At 38.9% G+C, this 17,418-nt stretch overlaps 2 protein-coding genes across 3 annotated transcripts in view; one reads left to right on the top strand and one right to left on the bottom strand.

Moving 5' to 3' along the window:
• Nt5dc1 (5'-nucleotidase domain containing 1) overlaps positions 1–17,418 on the bottom strand; it is a 107,325-nt gene that overhangs the window by 84,663 nt on the left and 5,244 nt on the right. Inside the window, exons 3-6 of one of the 2 annotated variants that reach the window (XM_069986954.1) lie at positions 16,557–16,628; positions 14,438–14,544; positions 12,415–12,494; positions 10,893–10,977 (exon numbers count right to left, since the gene is read on the bottom strand). In XM_069986954.1, the coding sequence (XP_069843055.1) occupies positions 10,893–10,977; positions 12,415–12,494; positions 14,438–14,544; positions 16,557–16,628 (344 nt within the window). The remainder of the gene's footprint in view (positions 1–10,892; positions 10,978–12,414; positions 12,495–14,437; positions 14,545–16,556; positions 16,629–17,418) is intronic. The other variant, XM_069986955.1, reaches the window with a different exon arrangement.
• On the top strand, positions 1,587–8,350 carry Col10a1 (collagen type X alpha 1 chain). Its single transcript, XM_069986945.1, has 2 exons — positions 1,587–1,740; positions 6,256–8,350. The coding sequence occupies exons 1-2, from the start codon at positions 1,587–1,589 to the stop codon at positions 8,142–8,144; spliced, it is 2,043 nt and encodes a 680-aa protein (XP_069843046.1). The 3' UTR covers positions 8,145–8,350.

Genomic DNA, 17,418 nt, shown 5'->3' with positions numbered 1-17,418 from the left:
GAAGGAAGGAAGGAAGGAAGGAAGGAAGGAAGGAAGGAAGGAAGGAAGGAAGGAAGGAAGGAAGGAAGGAAGAAAGAAAGAAAGGAAGGAAGGAAGGAAGGAAAGAAAGAAAAGAAAGAAAGAAAAGAAAGAAAGAAAGAAAGGAAGGAAGGAAGGAAGGAAGGAAGGAAGGAAGGAAAGAAAGAAAGAAAGAAAGAAAGAAAGAAAGAAAGAAAGAAAGAAAGAAAGTGAGCGAGAGAAAGCAAGCAAGCAAGCAAGCAAGCCTGATCAGAAAAGTCTAGTAGACCCCATCTTCAAAGCAATCAGCAGAATGCTGGACTGGAGACATGACTCAAGTGGTAGAACACCAGCCATGAGCAGGCAAGCCACCTGATGGAGACAGAGCATGAAGTCCTGGGTTTAAACCTCTGTACCAACATATACCCACATCTTCACTATGTTGTTTTTTTCTCTCAAGCTTTAAAATAAGCAATAACTGGGGTAAGCTAATTTCATAACACTGATGCATTAATAAAGAATTTAGATGATGGTTTAAATCCATATACCCTCAAAAAAGTATTTTCCCTATTTTTATATACTACCAAATATTTTCAACCAAACAAAACAGAATGTGCTTTTCAGAAACAAAAATAAAAAAGGAGGATTCATTATTTCATCATGAACCAACACTGGAGTAAGAAATTTTAAAATAAAATCACAGAAAAAGATGGTGTATGGTTAAACAACTATTAATATGTATTTAAGACAAAGAGTTGATTTTTCCATAAAAATAAAAACAAGGAAAAAGAGAACCTAACCTGATTTTGTTTGCCTGACCAATAGAACGTCCCACCATAATTAGTGCCTACCACCTCTGAGGGGAGGAGCTTAAACTAAGGGTAACCTCATACAGTCAGAGAAAAACAGTATAAATAATTCAGGGCAGCTCTGGAGGGGCATCTTCACTGCTCACCTGAGTAGAGGAGGCCAAAAAATTACTAGGACACCAACTTCAGAAGTCACAGCTCCCAGGTAAGTGCAGAGAGTGAGGGGTCATTAATGGATTTCCATACTAGCTTGCTTTCAAGAAAGTATCAACTATTTTAGAGTTTCTTCTTGTTGTTTTGCTTGCCTGTTGGTTTTTGTTTCTGATGCATGATTTTAAAAGAAATGTCTTTGTATTAAAATGCAGAGAAATATCTGTGTCCATTTACATGAGATAGCTAATGAAACCAGATTTTATAATTTCGTCCTAATCTGAATTTTAGTGTATTTTGAAACTGTAGGTATTTCAGGTTCTGTCAAAAATTCTGCATTACTAAATATAGATATCTAATGATGATTTCTGTTTGCATAGCCTTTTTTGTAAGTCATTTTATTTTTCCTTAATTACTTGAATTTGGCTTTCAAAAACAAGGCAAATATTCAAATGACTAAAAACAAATTCCTCATTAATTTATGGAATATGTTCAACATATAAAGCATCAGATTTTAAAAGTAATTAACTGCATGAAGAATTCATCTGTGCAACATTAGAAAAATGAAACAGGCCAATAACAAAAGATTACTGAAATTGTTCTTTTCTTTTCCAGAATCCATCTGAGAAAATGCTGCCACAGAGAGCCTTTCTGCTGCTCATGTTCTTGAACTTGGTTCATGGAAGGTTTTATGATGAGCGATACCAAACACCCACTGGCATAAAAGGCCCACCACCCAACACCAAGACCCAGTTTTTCATTCCCTATAGCATAAAGAGGAATGGTAAGCTGAATTCTATATTTTACTTTATTGACCAGCTGACTGGTGTTTTCTACAATCTTAATGGTGATCATGTTAGCAAAATGCTTTCACCTCTGGTCTTAATGTGTTTTCAAGTTCCTCAATTAGTCCAAATTCTCAAAACAATGATCTGTAGGAAAGTAAGTCTGTACAGGACCTACTTGAACACTAAATATAACAGAAAAATATATCTGGAGAATCTCAAGGATTCTTATGTATGGAGATTTTTTTCTCTCAAATGATGCTTTTGCACAAATGACTTGCTATAATCCATAAATAATACTTCAATGAGATTTAATTATACTTAGGATTTTAACAAAAATGTTTGTACAAAGAGAGTAGAAGGTTTAAATGCTTATTTAGACTTTTAATAAAAACCATTAAAAACCTGATGGCTTCCAATAAATCTAATAGTCCAGTAAGTATCAATTTTTAGATTAGATTCTTATAAAGTACAGGGATTAAATGTAGATTTAACTGTTATCTACTAGCTTTAAGACCACAAGTAAATTATTTTTCCCCTGTGTCTTGTTTCCTTATTTATAAAGCACAGAGTAGCTATCTTAAAGGGCTGCTGAGACCCTCAAATGGTCAAAGTCTGTCAAGTGTATGCTTAGCTATTATTACATTGAAAAATTACTAACTAGTTCCACTTCTACTCTATGGATATAATCCATGATAAATTTTATCTCTTCTTTAACCTATTTCTTATCTGTGTGGCTTTCTTACTTAAATAATATATATTAATAATATATAATGACATAATGTAAAATATATAAAATAATGCATATTAAGTAATATATGTATATATATATACAGAGAGAGAGAAAGAGAGAGAGAGAGAGAGAGAGAGAGAGAGAGAGAGAGAGAGAGAGAGAGAGAAAGAGGGGGGGACACAGAGATTCTCCAAAAAGGGCAAACATATTTTCACTAATTCCATTTCAAAGCATCAGCTATATACTGCCTTTAAAATACCTACTGAATAAGATAATATCATTGTTGTCTCCAGATTTCATTTCTAAGTTTTCATTTTAGTTAGATATTTTGTCCTGCAAATACAGCTAAGGCCATTTGCCATAAACTTTAAGTAATATGATTCTGGGAACAAGTGCTTTCAAAGAACAAAACTTTAAGACTGTCCTTTAAAAAAAGAAAGACAAAAATGTAAAAATGTAAAATACATTTTCATGTATTTCATAAGTAGCTTAATATTTAAAAATAAGAGCACATCATATACTTGTGAGTGCCTCAAAATATGGATAAAAGAAAGACAAAAAGTAAGGAAAGATTTTTTTAAAAGATGGCTACTTTACTTGAAGCAACAAATGCAATTGAACTGTTATACAGTACTAGATTTGATACTCTCTGATCACAAATTCAGACTTACCAAGATCATACACAATAAAATGCATCATTTAGAAGGTTAACATTTACTGTTCATCATCCTGATTATTTTTGCAGGAAAATGAAAATATCTTATTAACAAACAAAAAGTTTAGAAGTTGTATTTTATAACATCTACATTTATTTCTTTGTAATAATGTAAAATAGGAACTCAAATACATTATCATTGATTGGTAGGCAGTAATGCACGATAACAGAAACAAAGCCATACTTTATACAAGTAAAACATGAAGCTGAGAAGAGAAATACAGAGTTCCTGTATAATTCCCAGTCATATCTGTGCAGCACGGGCTAAAGGAGAGTTCAGCCAAAGCATACAAGTATGCTGTAGCTGCTAGGCTGACACGGGTGCCATATCTGACACACCGGGGCACTAGTTCAGTTTGTGGATATTTAAGAAACTTCATAGTAGGTTTTTTCTTAAGGATAGTGACACCCTAATCTTACTCTTTCAGGGGTCAAACTGAAACAAGGGCTAATCCCCAAGGACTCAGCATAGTCAAATTCTTTCTTGCATTGAGAAGTTTAGGCCCCATTAGGGCAACATTCCAAGTTACTCCTGTCACTGGAGGTCTGGACTCAAGTGTCCAGTACAATCATTCTCAATAAGACTTGCTTTTCCTCTTTAACAGTATAACATTCCAGGTGAGACAATTATTTTAATTGGAACAAGACCCTTAGGTTCTGACATAGCCAACCCAGTTTACATTTTTAAAAAATGTGCTATCATAGTCCAAACCATCAAGAAATCCCTTGCTATTCATCTGTTCTATTTGCCATGTGTCAACATATATTTATACATGTAGATATACCGTGGATGTATACTCATGTCAATCAGTAAGGTATGTTTTAATATATAGAAACTTTTGTATAAATTAATTTTTCTTTTCCTCTTTCCTAATACTTTCATCTGAAAAATTCATGGGAAAACTGTACATATTTAAGGTTTGCAAACTGAAAATATGACTTCAATAACTGAAAACATAAACACATCTAAGTCTAAAACAAGTGTTTTCCTATTTTAAAAAATGTCTTAAGAATTTCTTTGGTGATTTGCATATAACAAGAGTTTTTCAACTCTCAGGAACATCTCTAGCTAAGAGAGTAACAGTCACTGTTAGCAACTTATAATTGTGAAACAATTATATGAGAGAACTTAAAATCTTAATACATTTGTATACCAACAACTAATAGTTAAAGGGAACTGTACTCAAAAATATTTTAAAAGACAATCTGTAACTCATTTCAGTTTGTTTGAAACAATTTTCTTTCAGTCTTCATTTATCATTTTAAGCCATGAAACATTTTAAGTCCATTTTTTTCAGAAAAGATATGGCTTAAAAATTATAGCTATTGGGCAAGGGTACAGGTCAGTGGTAAAACACTTAACTATTTTGTCTGAGGCTCTATTGTGCCCCTATCCCCCAAAAAGTCATAGTTATGTCATTTTCATGTGTTTTTGAGCAAATTATTGAACTACTATAATATCTACAATACCAAGATTATGATGGACCATTTTCCAACAAAGGCAGGTATACAAGGAACATTACTTTAATATTAATTCTGCAAGTAGACATTAAAAAATCACGTGTAAGTTTATTCTATGTAGATGTTTATGGTGACTGCTCTCAAAAGACTGGCATTAGTAATCCTTCTCTAGGGCATGTAACACTAACCCCTGCAATGCTGTGGCAGCCCATCTCTCAAAGAACACAGCAGTTCTTGGCAGCTTAAAGCACTGACATGGTACATCATCACTTTCCTGAGCCCCCAGCTCATCTTCAGCCGTCCCACCTGGAGCCCACGAGGACTTCCTCACACTGAATAAGGAAGTGACTGCTAGGTTTAACTTCAGTTTATCAGAAGGAATGTTCTAGCCAAAATGGACTGATAGACTTATGAAATAAAAAAATATTATTGCCATGTAGGTACACACTTTCATACTATTTTAAGTGCCTTGGCCATCGTGTCTAATTCTCTAATTTTTTGTTTCAATTTTAAGTTAATATAGAGATCTCTCAGTATATACGAAGGACAGAAAAGGCCAGTCTAAATCTAAGTTATTCAGTAAGGCATGGCAGAAGTAATTTATTTAATTCCATTTTCACTTCTATTTTATAGGACAGCTTTTGTAAGAGAATTTTTTTTTGGGGGGGGGGGCGTCTGGTCGTGGGGCCTGAATTCTGGGCCTGGGCGCTGTCCCTCAGCTCTTCTGCTCAAAGCTAGCACTCTACCACTTGAGCCACAGCGCCACTTCCGGCTTTTTTCTTTTTGCTTATGTGGTGCTGAGGAATTGAACCCAGGGCCTCATGCATGCAAGGCAAGCGCTCTACCACTAAGCCACCTTCCCAGCCCCCTGTAAGGGAAAATTTTTTACAGTTAGTAAACAGTTTTTCATTTATTGCTCACTTTTATTTATAGCCTTTTCTTACCATTTCTAAGTAGGTGATTTTTTTCCTTTAAAAACTTCAATGCATACATTTTCTAGAGGAATTCTTCAATTCTAGTTTATTTTTATGTATCATTAGGATATGATGGAAGCATTATGGTAGTCATGGCTTTGTGAAACATTCATTATCTCCAGTAGTCTGTTTTCCAGTAGGCTGGTTGGGGTTTGAACTCAAACCTACATGCTTGCTAGGTAAGCACTCTATTGCTTGGGCCCACTCCATTTGGCTCTTGTTATTCTTGAGATAGTATTTCACCTATCCAGGCTGGCCTGGAATACCCCTTAGTTTTACTTCCTACCCTAGCTGGGCTATCAGATATATAACACCACATTCAGCCCTTACTGTTGAGATGAGGTTATCCTGAACATTTTATCTGAAAGGACAGGTGTGAGCTACCATGTCCAGCTCTAGCAGTTTTTTAAACAAATAAGCAAAATATAAACTGAGTATCATTGGAACTTAATGAAGAGTATCATTGGAACTCAATGAAGAGTATCAATGGAACTCACTGAAGAATGTCTTCCTAATGTCTGGATCAAATGATAATGCAGTACTCTGTCTGGATCTATATTTTGAGAAACATCAGTTATCTTGAAGTTACTAACCATCCCTCTGTTGGCTGCTGTATTACTGTATCTTTTAGGTATACCAGTAAGAGGTGAGCAAGGTATTCCTGGCCCACCGGGCCCCGCTGGACCTCGAGGACACCCGGGTCCCTCTGGACCACCAGGAAAACCAGGCTATGGAAGTCCTGGACTCCAAGGAGAGCCGGGATTGCCGGGCCCACCAGGATTATCGGCCACTGGGAAACCAGGTTTGCCAGGGCTCCAAGGAAAGCCTGGAGAGAGAGGACCGTATGGACCAAAAGGAGATATTGGACCCGCTGGCTTACCAGGACCTCGGGGCCCACCAGGACCCCCTGGAATCCCCGGCCCAGCTGGAATTTCTGTGTCAGGAAAACCTGGACAACAGGGACCTACAGGTGCTCCAGGACCTAGGGGCTTTCCTGGGGAAAAGGGAGCAGCAGGAGCCCCTGGGCTGAACGGACAAAAAGGGGAAGCTGGATATGGCGCGCCTGGCCGCCCAGGGGAGAGGGGCCTTCCAGGCCCTCAGGGTCCCATGGGACCGCCTGGTCCTCCTGGCGTGGGAAAAAGAGGTGAGAATGGGTTTCCAGGACAGCCTGGCATCAAAGGTGATCGGGGTTTCCCAGGAGAAAGAGGAGCAAGCGGCCCACCAGGTCCACAAGGGCCTCCTGGGGAACGAGGACGGGAAGGCATTGGAAAGCCAGGCGCTGCTGGACTTCCGGGCCAGCCTGGGATTCCGGGGACAAAAGGCCACCCTGGGGTTCCAGGAAGTGATGGGCCTCCTGGGCCTCCTGGCTTTGGGAAGCCAGGTTTGCCTGGTATAAAAGGACCACGAGGACCTACTGGTCTCCCGGGGGGTCCAGGGGCCAAAGGGGAACAAGGGCCAGCAGGTCATCCAGGGGAGCCAGGGCTGAGTGGACCTCCTGGTAATATGGGTCCCCAAGGACCAAAAGGCATCCCAGGAAGCCATGGTCTCCCAGGCCCTAAAGGTGACATAGGGCCAGTTGGGCCTGCAGGACCCCCTGGGGCTAGAGGCTCAAGGGGTCCCCCTGGGTTAGATGGAAAACCAGGATACCCAGGAGAACCAGGGCTCAATGGTCCTAAGGGCAACCCAGGGTTACCAGGCCCAAAAGGTGACCCTGGAGTGGGAGGACCGCCTGGACTCCCAGGCCCTGCAGGTGCAGTGGGAGCTAAGGGGATACCTGGACACAATGGTGAAGCTGGTCCAAGAGGTACTCCTGGTATGCCAGGCACCAGGGGTCCCATTGGGCCCCCAGGTATTCCAGGATTCCCTGGATCTAAAGGTGATCCTGGAAACCCAGGTCCTCCTGGCCCAGCTGGCATAGCAACTAAAGGTCTGAATGGACCCACAGGGCCACCAGGGCCTCCAGGTCCAAGAGGCCACAATGGAGAGCCAGGTCTTCCCGGCCCCCCAGGCCCTCCAGGTCCTCCAGGCCAAGCAGTCCCGCCTGAGGGCTTTATAAAGGCAGGGCAAAGGCCCAGTCTTTCTGGGATGCCTCTTGTTAGTGCCAACCAAGGGGTAACTGGAATGCCTGTGTCGGCTTTCAGTGTTATTCTCTCCAAAGCTTACCCAGCCATCGGTGCTCCCATCCCATTTGATAAGATTTTATATAACAGGCAACAGCATTATGACCCAAGAACAGGAATCTTTACCTGCAGGATCCCAGGAATATACTATTTTTCCTATCACATTCATGTGAAAGGCACTCATGCTTGGATAGGCCTGTATAAGAATGGCACCCCGGTAATGTACACCTACGATGAGTATTCCAAAGGCTACCTGGATCAGGCTTCAGGCAGCGCCATCATGGATCTCACAGAAAATGACCAGGTGTGGCTCCAGCTGCCCAATGCTGAGTCAAATGGCCTATATTCGTCAGAGTATGTCCATTCCTCCTTCTCAGGATTCCTTGTGGCTCCCATGTAAGTGTACTCCCACAGAGCTGATCTAAACTCCTGCTTGGAAAAGTGTTCCCCAGCCCCATCCCTCCCACAAGATACATACGGAGGTAAGCTGAAAATAATGTGAGCAGTATTAATGTTCCCAAACACAGATTCTAAATTTCCAAACCAAAACACAATTTCCCCCATACAAATGAGCAGCAGTAACAAATCTTTAAAAGCCCTCATGAGTTTCTAGTCAGTAGTCCTAAGGCCTCTGAGGGTTTTCTGGGAACTTACTCAATATTGAAAAATGTTCACTATAAAAGCCCTGCTAGGTTAAAAGAAATGATCACAAACAGAAATAGGCTTTTAAGTAAGGTTAAGTTTGAGTTCAGAAACTCAGCATTCCCTCTTAAAATAAGCCTGCTTCTAAGGATTAATATGACAACTTCTTGGAAACATTCAGAAGGTATCACGTAACTTTATAGAACTTAAATACTTGAATTCTCAAATTTAAAAGACACTGTACACCCTAGGATATTTCTCATGGTGCATTAAGGCTTACTTGGCCCTTTTCATCAAGAGTGATTCAAATACATAGGTGCATATATACTTTCTGAACTTCTCACAAGAAGCCAAAATATTGTGCAAAAACTAGTCTGAAATGCAAGGTGCTTCAGTCATGAACCTTTTTAAGTCTGTCATTACAGAAAGTCTTTTGACATACCTGGTACAATTTGGAAAAGAGGTGTCTGACCTAGTCTTTATTTATTTAACACAAGTGTGCTTAATTTGATTTTAGTTCCTTACTGAATCTTGGAAATATAATTTCATGGGTTTATACAACATGATGTGTTATGTACCTTATGTCTCCTTGTCCAGTGAATTAGAATTAACATAGAGGGTTTCCGTATCTGACTAGAAATGAAAATACATTATTTATTTATGCTCTGTACTGTATTTTTATATTACTGTTTTAAATGTTTAAGCTGTGCATCACTTATTAAAGCATGAAATGTTTAATCTATTCATTATCAAGCAATAAAATAACATCAATCGCTTTGAATCTGCATTTTACTTGAAAGCAGTCATTTGCTATTCTCAATTGTATTTTTGAGGCTTTCCATTGTATAAATGATTGAAGTAGAAATGGTAAATTTGTGGGTATCTTTTACAGTGTCATGGGTATGTCTCTTTATTGAGAAAGGATGTGACACACACACCAGCACTCGGTGTAGACAGTGAAGAAGTACTCACAAAACCCCATGTAAACCAGGAGACAGAGGTAGGACTAATGAGTGGACATAAATAAATGAGAAAATCACCTCAAAGCACTGGTTTTCTATGGGAGGAAAAGCAGCAAGTGTCAGAGAATTATATACTTGGAACAAATATTCTGCAATTATTTATTGCCTAACCAATATTTGAGTCATAGTGTTTAAATTTATTTTGATAAGTTGGTTTATCTTAAGAAGAAGGCATAGTGTTCATTTTTGTTTTTTTTCTTTAAACAGTATTGGGGTTTGAACTCAGGGCCTCATGCTTCCTTGGCAGGCATTCTACCTGAGCCATTCCCCTGCCCATTTTCCTCTAGTTAATTTTCAGGAAGGATCTCACTATTTTGCCCACAGTCAGTGTCAGATTGTAATTCTTCCATCTATGGCCACCTGCATAACTGGGATCACAGACATGCAGCTTTGTATGAATCGACTGAGATGGGAGGCTGACTTTTTGCCCAGGCTGGCCTCAAACCATGATCCTCCCAATGTCAGCCTCCTGGATAACTGGGATTATAGGTGTAAACCACATGCCAGTCAAGGCATGCTATTTTATTTATTACTTTTTGGAAGTATGGGGGTTTAAACTTGCTTAATACCTATAAAGTAGAAACTCTACTGCCAAGTCACATCTCTAGCCCTTTTTTTGCACTGGTTGTTGTGAGACAGGGTCATATATTTTTTTTAACCTTTGCCTGTGCCTAAGCTGCTATCCTATTTTATACTTCCCTCCATAGCTTAGATAATAGGTGTGTACAACCATACCCCATTCTAGCTGTTGATATGGAGTCTTGCTAACCTCTTGCTTAGGCTGGCTCAAACTGTGATTCTCTCAAGCCAGTCTCTCAAATTGCTGGGATTCCAGGTGTAAGCTTCCCTACTCAGCCCAAGTCATACATTTTTAAGTGTAAACCAAAAAGCAATGTTTTTAAACTGAAAAAGACTGTTCATGAGTAACTACCAGCCAACTAATTGCATCAAGCCAGTCTGATTGAAGCAGCAGAATAACATAAAGGCATCCGTAGCCTTAGAACTACCCTTTAGGTCACCCGAGAAAGCCTGCAAATAAAAGCATGAAACCGTAGGCTTGAGGATGACAATAACTCTGCCCCTATTCTGGGTCAACCACTTCCATTTCTTAATCAACAAGAAGACAATGTTCACCAGCAGGCACTTTGCTCACCTGTCTATAACTTCTCCACTAAGGACGTAGGTGTGTGTCACCAAACAGCAACACTACAACTTCAATTCTCACAAAACCACAGAACAACTCTACTAGAAGCCATGTCCAGGACAATTTAACAGCAAAGCTCAGAATACTGGCAATTATGGCCATAAAACACATGAACTTAAGAACCACTTAAAAGGTAAGCAGAAATAACTTTATAGCAATATTGAAGACAAAACTGAATCCTAAGTAAGGATCACAGTAAAAGAAGCAACTTCTGTTTAGTTTAATAGACACACAGCATGGAACACATATGTATTAGCAACCCTCTCTTCAAGTTACTCACCCTTAAAAGCTGACATTTTAAAATTGTGTTGTATACCAGCAACTATATCCTTCCAAAAATCAAATGCTTTTTGACCACTGTTCTGCTAAAAGGAAAAAAAATTCCAAATGTAACAAATGTAATAATTCTGTGTCTTAGCATAGTGGAAAATGCAGGTAAACAGTATGACTCAGTTCTAACATAGGGATTTATGGTTTAGGAGACATAATAAATCAATAAAGTACTCATTCTACTCAAAGTGCTTTTAGTAACAGTCCACAAAAATCATACAAAAATATCAAACTCAGGCGATTTTTTATTGTTATTATTTATTTATTTTTCTGGTCCTAGGGTTTGAACTCTGGGCCTAGATGCTATCTCTGAGCTTTAGAGCTCAAGGCTAGTGCTCTTCTCACTGAAGCTGCAGCCCCACTTCTGAATTTTTATGGTTATGTAGAGATAAGAGTGTAATGAACTTTTCTGCCTGGGCTAGCTCTGAATGGCAATCATTAGATCTCAGCTAAAATTACAGGCAGGAGCCACAAGCGCCCAGCTAAAAAACATTTTTAAATGCGTAAGCAAATGTACACTGTTCTATGGCTTTTGAGAAAAACAAATATATTACTAAATGCACTGTGTCATCATTGGAGCTCAGAGGCCTGAAGCTTTAAAGCCCCCCAAAGGCCTGAAGCTTTAAAGCCCCCAAGCTTTATTTCAGATTGCAGGGCCTACTTAACCTAGATCAAAAAAGAACAAAAACAAAAAACAGAGCAGCAAGGGAAGGGTGACATTGTCCAAAAAGAAATGTACTTTTTACTTGACTTCATAACTGTAGCCTCTCTGTACATCACCTTTATAATAATTATATATATAATTATATATATATATATAATATATATATATATATATTATATATATTTAAAAAGAACAGTAAGCCACTACAGAAAAGGTGAATGAGATTCCAGATCCAGTATTTAATTATTTTTATAGAGTTCTTTTTGGGCCAGAAAGTAAATAAATATTATATTAAAACACTTAACTTTATAGCTTTTTGATATTTTGGAATCATGAACTGTGTCCTCTATCAAAACAACAATTACTAGATAATTATATATAATTATATATAAGATACTTAAAGCAAAAATGATCCTAAAATTTCACCTGATTTTCATGGTTAATACTATATAGCATATTTAAGATACATAGAATTTCCTTAATTGCTTTTGTTTTCTTGTACTGAAACTAAGAGAAGAGTTTTCTAGATCAAGTTCTGTATTTTGTTTTCCTAGACTTTTGCACCCTCTGCTGGAGAGGAACATAGGTTTATTTTTCCTAGGAAAAATAGTCACTGTTCTTTCATGTTCCAAAAATATGTTGATCAAACTCATCATGCTTTTTCTTCCTTGGTGACCTATATAACCACCATGAGGAAACTACATACAAAAAAAAAAAATCTCCCCTTGACAGGTGTGTGTAATTAAGTCTTCTTACTGGTGATTAAATACAAATCACACAGGTTTTTTAAATGATTGCTTATACTCACCTTTGTTAAAGAGTCCACCACTCTGGCACAAAGAAGAGCTCCTGGCAGGTCAAAGTAGTTATCATAAAAATAGTATTTTCCTAAAAACAGAAGAAATCTTTAAAATTAAGAACAAATTAATGCCTCGTGCAAGTACAAAACGCGTAAACTTCTTTGAAGAAATACTAGGTTTTGGTTAATTATACAAAGGCATTTATTTATCCATCCATTCATTTTGTTTACTTATGTATTTATTTCTATTTGAGACACAGTTTGTTTCATATTTTCCCTTGAGCAAAGGCAGAATATAATGGAACAATTTGCCCAACAGAAATTCTATGAGAAATTTTCATAAAGAATTTCAGTCCAGGCTACTAGTGTCTTCTGAGTGCTGCTTAAATTCTGAAGATACTACAAGCAAGTTGAAGTAAGACATTCATAAGCTCAACATTCTATCCAAGACTCGTTGTCTTAAAAAATATACATATATATGTATATATATAAGCTATATATATATATATAAGCTATATATATATATATATAAGCTATATATATATAAGCTATATATATATATATATATATATATATATATATATATATATATTAGTGTACCACAGTCAATGAGGATGCCATTTTGGACAAAATTTTGGATAGCCAGGATGATGAGAGGAATAAAAACCCATAACATGTGGATGATGTACAGTGACTTGTCTCAGCAAAATTCCAGGATGTCATGCAGGGGAAAAAAAAGTAATCAGATTTATTCTGTAACATTGGGGTAAAGTTACACTTGAGCCCTCCCCTGGAATACATGATACTTTTAGTTATGCTGTTCCTGGACAATACTTTCAGTGGCCCTTGTCACATCCCAGGGGCCCAATGTCTGAGCCCAGACTGTACTACTGCACAGCATCATCCTACCTCGGACACAACAGTGCCACTCATTCCCATTCAGAGGCCATGGAGCCACATGGAACAAAACATGGGTTGAGCCAGTGAACCAACATCCCAGCCTCTTGATAACTTGAGGTACTGTTTTTGCATCTCGTCAGAAATCTCTGAGAAAAATCCTTGGTTTTCTAATTGTATGCTATAATTTTTCTTAAACATGTACACACACTGGAATTGGGTTGTGGAGACACAACCGTTTTTTTTTTTTTTTTTAACTTTTCTACCATTAAAAAACAGTCTTAAAAAAACCCATCAGCCTATCTTTATTACTTTGCAGAAATTTGAGATCTTAAGTATGTGTCACAGGCTGACTATCTGGGCACTGGACAACTGGATTAGAAACACTTAAAAGGGGATAACCTGAGAGCATTCCCAGGATGCTCCTGGGCATACTAAGCACGACTACGAGCACGACTACGAGCTGTTGATTCAAGCTGCAATCAAGCTCCTACTCCGGAGGCTGAGACCTGAGGATTAAGGTTTGAAGCCAGCGTGGGCAGGAACATCTGTGAGACTCTTTTCTCCAAATATTAACCACCAAAAAGCTGAAAGTGGAGCTGTGGCTCAAGTGGTACAGAACTTGCCTTGAGCATAAAAGCTAAGGGCCAACATCTAGGCCCTGAGTTCAAGCCTGAATACCAGCACCAAAACAAAAGAGCACAAAATCACTTTAAAACTAGAAAAAAAGAGGGTCAAAGGATCCTAGAATGGGAAACTTAGGTGGACAATGTAAATGTGGAGAAACATGGAGGGAAACTAAGGGTCATACGAATGTCTGCTAAAGGAGACAGGTTGGCTTAGGAACATATTATTCCTAAGTGTTAATCTTCTTTACTGCAGAACAAGTGCTGGGAAAAGGAGGACCAACAAATCCTTCAATATAACCATGTGAAAATGTTGTCAATGGTATTCTGAAGCAACTGCTAAATAGGAATCAGATATACCTGAAAATAAATACATTCTACTGCTGCTTGTCCATCTGGCCTTGCAAGGGTTGCCAGGATTGCATGGGGTCTCTGGGTCTTCACATTGCAAGTTCTGGGCACAAAAACAAAATGGAAATGGATGACAGCAGTACTCATGTAAGGCCTACCTGAGCGGCAAGGCATGCCCGTGTCCAGCACAAAGTGCTTCCACTCCTTCTTGCCATATGTCTCTGCCAGCACCTCCGGATTCATCATCTTGGTGCCATGGCTTGCCCTGGGGTGAGAGACCATGCACAATGCTCATGATGCCCCTCAATCACCTTTTGCGCTAGCACTGAGATTATTGAACACTTTTGCTGCTGCAGCTAACCAAGTTTTAGTTTTCATTGTCTGTTTGTTTTCTTGAGACAAAGTCTTGTTATGTAGCCTGGGCTAGTCCTGAACTTGAGATGCTCCTATCTCAACCTCCCACGTAACTTGAGATACTTGTCTCAGTCGTCTCCAGAGTGTAGGCTATGTACCATGTTTATGCCTCACCCCCACCTCTCTCTCTCTCTTCCCTAGGAGAATTCCTAGTCTTCCCTCCCTCCTCTCGCTCGCTCTCTCTCTCTCTCACTCACAAACACACACACACACTCTCTCTCTATATATATATATGTGTGTGTATGTATGTATGTATGTATGTATATGTGTGTGTGATATCCAGAATATATATACATATATACAACACATATATTTCAACTAGGGTACTTCCTAGCTCTTCCTCCATTGATCCACCTACTAGCAAGAGATTGACAGCTTTCACTCTGAGGTCCATGCTGTGTAAGATACCACCCTTCACTAGAGAAGTTTTGGTTTAACCAAATGATGAGAAAAAGCTGGGCACAGTGTTACATGTGCATTAATTCCAGCTACCTAGAAAGCTTGAGGCAGGAGGCTAAGGTTCCAAACAAGACTGGGTAAATTGACCTGACTTGCTGCAAAAAAAAAATAAAAAATATGTATCTGGTGTTATAGCTCCTAGCAGAGCACCAAGACTTTGGGTTCAATAAATCTCACACTTATAAGGAAAAGAGATGTAAAAACATTACTGGACAACTAGAGAGCAACTGCATGGACTGGGTGGGAATCCGACTCAGTAAGGAGCCAGCAGTAACGAGGAACAGCAGAGTTACAGCAGGAGCCACACCAGGTCCACAGGGGACACAGCAGACACCTGGCCCCACAGAGGGTGACGGTGAGCGCAGGGGGCTGAGGAGAAGAGAGGGCACAACCAGCTCACTGAAGGACACAGCACAGCCAGAAGCTCACTGGGAAGCAGCAAGAAGAATGGAGCAAAACAGATCAAGAGATGAAAGTAGGTTTTTCCTATGATTCAAATACTAGTTTTGCATCATGTAGACCTTACTAAGAAAACTCCAGTTGCCTGAGAAAAGACACATGCAAGTAAATGACAAAAGAATCAGAGGTGAGGAGGCCATCTAGTTCGAAACACCTTGGCATAATGTTTGGGGAAACATGGGAAAAGAATTTCTATTATACAAAATGAATGGTTTCAAGAGTATACACAAGGGTGCTGAGCTCAGAATCTTCCTTGCCTCTGACCATGTTAGTATAAGTATTAAGACATAGCTTCATAGTCATGTTGACAGGATGACACTATTGGTATGAGGAAAAGAACAGTTTCTAACTCCCTACTGGTCTCTACAAGACTTGGAGCAATGACAGCAGCTACTTCCTTATTGCTTTTCATGCCTTGACCAATACTGGAGGGTGTTGTACACTCGGTAGAGAAAAGAATGGGTTAGAACTATGCAGAAGAATTTCCTGGATGAGTTTGGACATACATGAGTCTTGAAGAATTGAGGAAAAGACAGACAATCAACTCCAACCCCAACAGTGATTCTCTTCTGTAAAAGAACCCTAGTTTATCTAGGCACCTATGCACCCAACTAAAACATTATGATTTCTAGGCCTTAATATAGCACAGGGTATTCAATGAGAGAAAGCAAGTTGCTAACTCTATAACTCTAATAGTCATAGTTCTTTATCACTATTTCTAATGAGCCAAACTTAAAGGAACTGAACATCTAAACCCAAAGCTCACAGATTTATATTGAAATATTCCTAACAATTCATACAAAGACATTTCAGGAAGACAGATTGTCTGTCATCTCACTGATTGAAACAATCTTAATTATATTATCATGCCTTACGGATCATATGCTAAGAGAGTTAGGTATCCTAGAGAAAGCCATGTTTCATTTCACTGCTAATTTTTATTACCTGAGCACAGTGCCATTATCTGCAAGTTTAATGAAGGTTCCATCTTCCAGATCCAATACTAAACCTTTGCAACTAAAACAGAAAAGTGAAATTTTAATTAATTCATGTACTTAGCTATCTTATGAAACAATAATCTGTATTTTTATTTTTATTTTTTTATTTTTTATTTTTTTGCTAGACGTGGGGCCTGAACTCTGGGCCTGGGTGCTGTCCCTCAGCTCTTCAGCTCAAGGCTAGCATTCTACCACTTGAGCCACAGCACTACTTCCAGCCTTTTCTGTTTAATGTGGTGCTGAGGAAATTGAACCCAGGGCCTCATGCATGCAAGGCAAGCACTCTGCCACTGAGCCACCTTCCCAGCCCCAATCTGTATTTTTAAAAAGTTGTAGTGCTGAAAAAGGATTCTCCTACCTAGGCAAATTATATGCTATCAAACAAGACTGCAAAATTAAATATTCACCACAAACCAGAGGAATATAGGAATTAGGCAATATAAGGAAACATGTTTAGTTTACAAATCCTTAGACATTTAAAAAATGAATCTGAAATTCAAACAAGGAAAAAACAACACACCAGAACACTATTCTATGCCTCTGGAAAAATGTGCAGATGCAGCTACTGTAAAGACAAAAATGAGGAGGACTCAAAGTTTTAGGCCAGCCTGGCCAAAAGTTAACAGGAGTTCTCAACAAACAAGCTGATGTGGTGGCAGGTGCCCGTAATTCCAGAACACAAAGGAGGTAAATATAGTACAATCACAGTGTTAGCCCTATCTGAAAAGTAACTAAAGCAAACCAGAAACATGACTCAGGTAACAAGATGCCTTCCAAGGAAGTGCTAAGTTCTGAGTTCAAACCTCAGT

The sequence above is a fragment of the Dipodomys merriami genome, unplaced genomic scaffold (genome assembly GCF_024711535.1).
Source record: "Dipodomys merriami isolate MVZ:Mamm:240054 unplaced genomic scaffold, mDipMer1.0.p SCAF_335, whole genome shotgun sequence".
Classification (NCBI taxonomy): Eukaryota; Metazoa; Chordata; class Mammalia; order Rodentia; family Heteromyidae; genus Dipodomys; species Dipodomys merriami.
The sequence above is the reverse complement of the archived record's forward strand: the minus strand, read 5'-3'. Positions and strand labels throughout refer to the sequence as shown.

Coding starts and splice junctions, on each gene's coding strand:
- Col10a1 (XM_069986945.1), top strand. CDS start 1,587: ATGCTGCCACAGAGAGCCTTTCTGCTGCTCATGTTCTTGAACTTGGTT. Junction 1,741..6,255: donor CTATAGCATAAAGAGGAATG/GTAAGCTGAATT, acceptor TGTATCTTTTAG/GTATACCAGTAAGAGGTGAG.